The sequence below is a fragment of the Ananas comosus genome, linkage group 10 (genome assembly GCF_001540865.1).
Source record: "Ananas comosus cultivar F153 linkage group 10, ASM154086v1, whole genome shotgun sequence".
Taxonomy (NCBI): Eukaryota; Viridiplantae; Streptophyta; class Magnoliopsida; order Poales; family Bromeliaceae; genus Ananas; species Ananas comosus.
This window is the reverse complement of record NC_033630.1, coordinates 10,617,805-10,620,179: the sequence shown is the minus strand read 5'-3', so window position 1 is coordinate 10,620,179 and position 2,375 is coordinate 10,617,805. Positions and strand designations below refer to the sequence as shown.

Genomic DNA, 2,375 nt, shown 5'->3' with positions numbered 1-2,375 from the left:
TGGTAAAAAAAAATTTTGAATAATTTATTTTGAAATGAGTCAATCTGAAATTCAAAACTGGATTAGGTCATAAATAGATTTGATCATTTCTACTCCGGAGTGAAATGAAAATCGAAATTCGATTTTTATAAAACAAATGATAACTATCGGATTCAATGAATTCAATTTCTGTTCCATAGTTTAAAATAGATGAACCAAATATGCCCTAATGTCCGTTGGAAATTAGTGTAACTTAGATTAGTTGTGAACCATGCATCCACTAAGAAAATTCGTGTTGATCATAATCATTCTCCACAAACCAAATCATTTTTGAGAGGCAGCTAACAAAAATTAAAATAAAAGTTCAACATATGGAAATAATTAGTAAAACAGGGCGCTCCGGTGGACGCGTGTCATATTTTAATTGGTCCTCACTGGACCAGCGGTCCGGCTCAACCGGACCGGCTCCCGGTCAGGCGGGTTGAACCGCTGTGAGAAGGCTCAAGCTGAGATCCAAGGCCACGCCGCAATTCTCCTCCACGCCGAGCACCAGCTTGGCTCGTATCGGCTCGGCTTGGCTCACATGCGAACCGTCGGCGGACCCGACCGGACCACCTTTGCTATCACTTTCCCGGTCCGATTCGTGGCTCGGCTCGGCCGGGTGAAACTCGGTCCAGTCAACGAGTTCCACTTCGGGCTTGCGGCGTGCCGATCCGGACCGCTTGAACCGGGACCGGGACTTGGCGGCGGCACCAAGCCGGTCGGTGTTCTTGGCCACGTGGCGGATGTCGTAGGTCTTGAGTGGCGGGACCCCGCCGCCGGACAACGTTGCGGGCGTTCGCGTGATTGGCACGCCTTTCAAGACGGCCTCAACGGCGGCTTGGCAGAGTTGCCAATTGCCGGACCACAGCAGGCCGACGGACCCACAGACCGGGTCTAGAACCCGACCGCAGGCCTCATATAACAACGACTGAAAAATAGCTGTCACATGTACAGAACAGAAAAACAAACAAACATTACAGTACTTTATTTTTTTTGAAAAATTTAGTTGTTAGAGAACGGTGCATGTTTTGATATATAGTCTGTACGTACATGAGCGGAGGTGGAGGGGACAGGAGGAGATGAGGTTGAGGAGGCCGGCGCGGCCGTAGAACTTGGCGAGGAAGACGGTGGCATTGGCCTGGGAGTTGGGGCTGCGGATCCACTGCAGGCACGACCGGATGGCGCAGCCCGCGCTGCAGCCCTTGCGGAGGACGCGGCAGCCGTTGCAGCTCATTCTTCACTCTCGGCGCCGACTTCTGCTTATAGGCAGGGAGAGAATCCGGAGTGGAACAAGAATACATATATACACACACGCGTAGTAGTTGAGGGGAGTAAGAGAGAATTAAGATGAGAGAATAGTGTGGATAGGAGGGAGAAGTGAACGGGGGGATGCATATAGACTGAGTAGGTCTTCTGGGCTATTAAAGGCAGAGACTTCGTATTTCTAGGTCGTTTTCGATTATAAAGCTTTCGAATCGATGATCGGCTTCGTTAGAATTGATTTGGTGTATTTGAATTAGCTAGAAAATAAATTTTACGATTTTTTTATATCATTTACCAAATGATCAAAAGAGTTTAAAATCAATAATTTTTAATGATTGACGTGTGCCGTTTGCAAGTTTAATTGTATAGATATATTCAGATCAGATGAAATTTTTATAAAAAATTTTTATATTATCTACACTAAGATTAATATTTCTAATCGAAAATTTTAGCATTATATCAAACTTTTTGTGAAATTTTCATTTTCACCCGTTGATTTTGAATCTTTTCGATCACTAGATAAATGATATCGAAAAATTATAGAATTTATTTTTTAGATACTTCAAATATATTAGATTAAGTCTAACAGAGTCGATCGTCGATTCGAAATTTCTATCATAAAAAACGGTTTAGGAGTACAAAGTCTTCGGTGCATCCAGTAACACATAATACCCTACTATATATATATATATATATAGAGAGAGAGAGAGAGAGAGAGAGAGAGTGTGTGTGTTCATTCAGTATACCATTAATAAATATGAATAGTATTTACTATAAACTTTTCTATATATCCTTAAATTATTACTATTTCATCAACCACCAATAAATCTTAGATATCTAATAGTTGAAAAAAATTAATAGTAAATATTGATTCCATACTACTAAAAATATTTTATCTCTAATATATATATATATATATATATATATATATATATAGAGCAGGGCTGCTGTGCTCTCAGGAGCACGGAGGCCTCTATGCTCCTGAGCTGTTTTCGATGATGGAATTTTCGAATCGACGATCGGCTCCGTTAGACTTGATCTAGCGCATTTGAAGTTTCCAGAAAATATTTTTTGCGATATTTTGATATCAT

General features: G+C 41.5%; 1 protein-coding gene across 1 annotated transcript; it reads right to left on the bottom strand.

Annotated features, from left to right (window-relative positions):
• On the bottom strand, positions 271 to 1,374 carry LOC109716763 (LOB domain-containing protein 41-like). The gene is made up of 2 exons (XM_020242318.1): positions 1,072 to 1,374; positions 271 to 960 (listed from the first exon to the last, which is right to left on the bottom strand). Exons 1-2 carry the CDS (start codon positions 1,253 to 1,255, stop codon positions 452 to 454), a joined length of 693 nt encoding a protein of 230 aa, XP_020097907.1. The 5' UTR covers positions 1,256 to 1,374; the 3' UTR covers positions 271 to 451.

Bases quoted from the DNA above. Each gene is read 5' to 3' on its own strand.
- LOC109716763 (XM_020242318.1), bottom strand. From the start codon at position 1,255: ATGAGCTGCAACGGCTGCCGCGTCCTCCGCAAGGGCTGCAGCGCGGGC. The intron at 961-1,071 runs GTACGTACAGAC...TACATGTGACAG, and splicing joins TCCCCTCCACCTCCGCTCAT to CTATTTTTCAGTCGTTGTTA.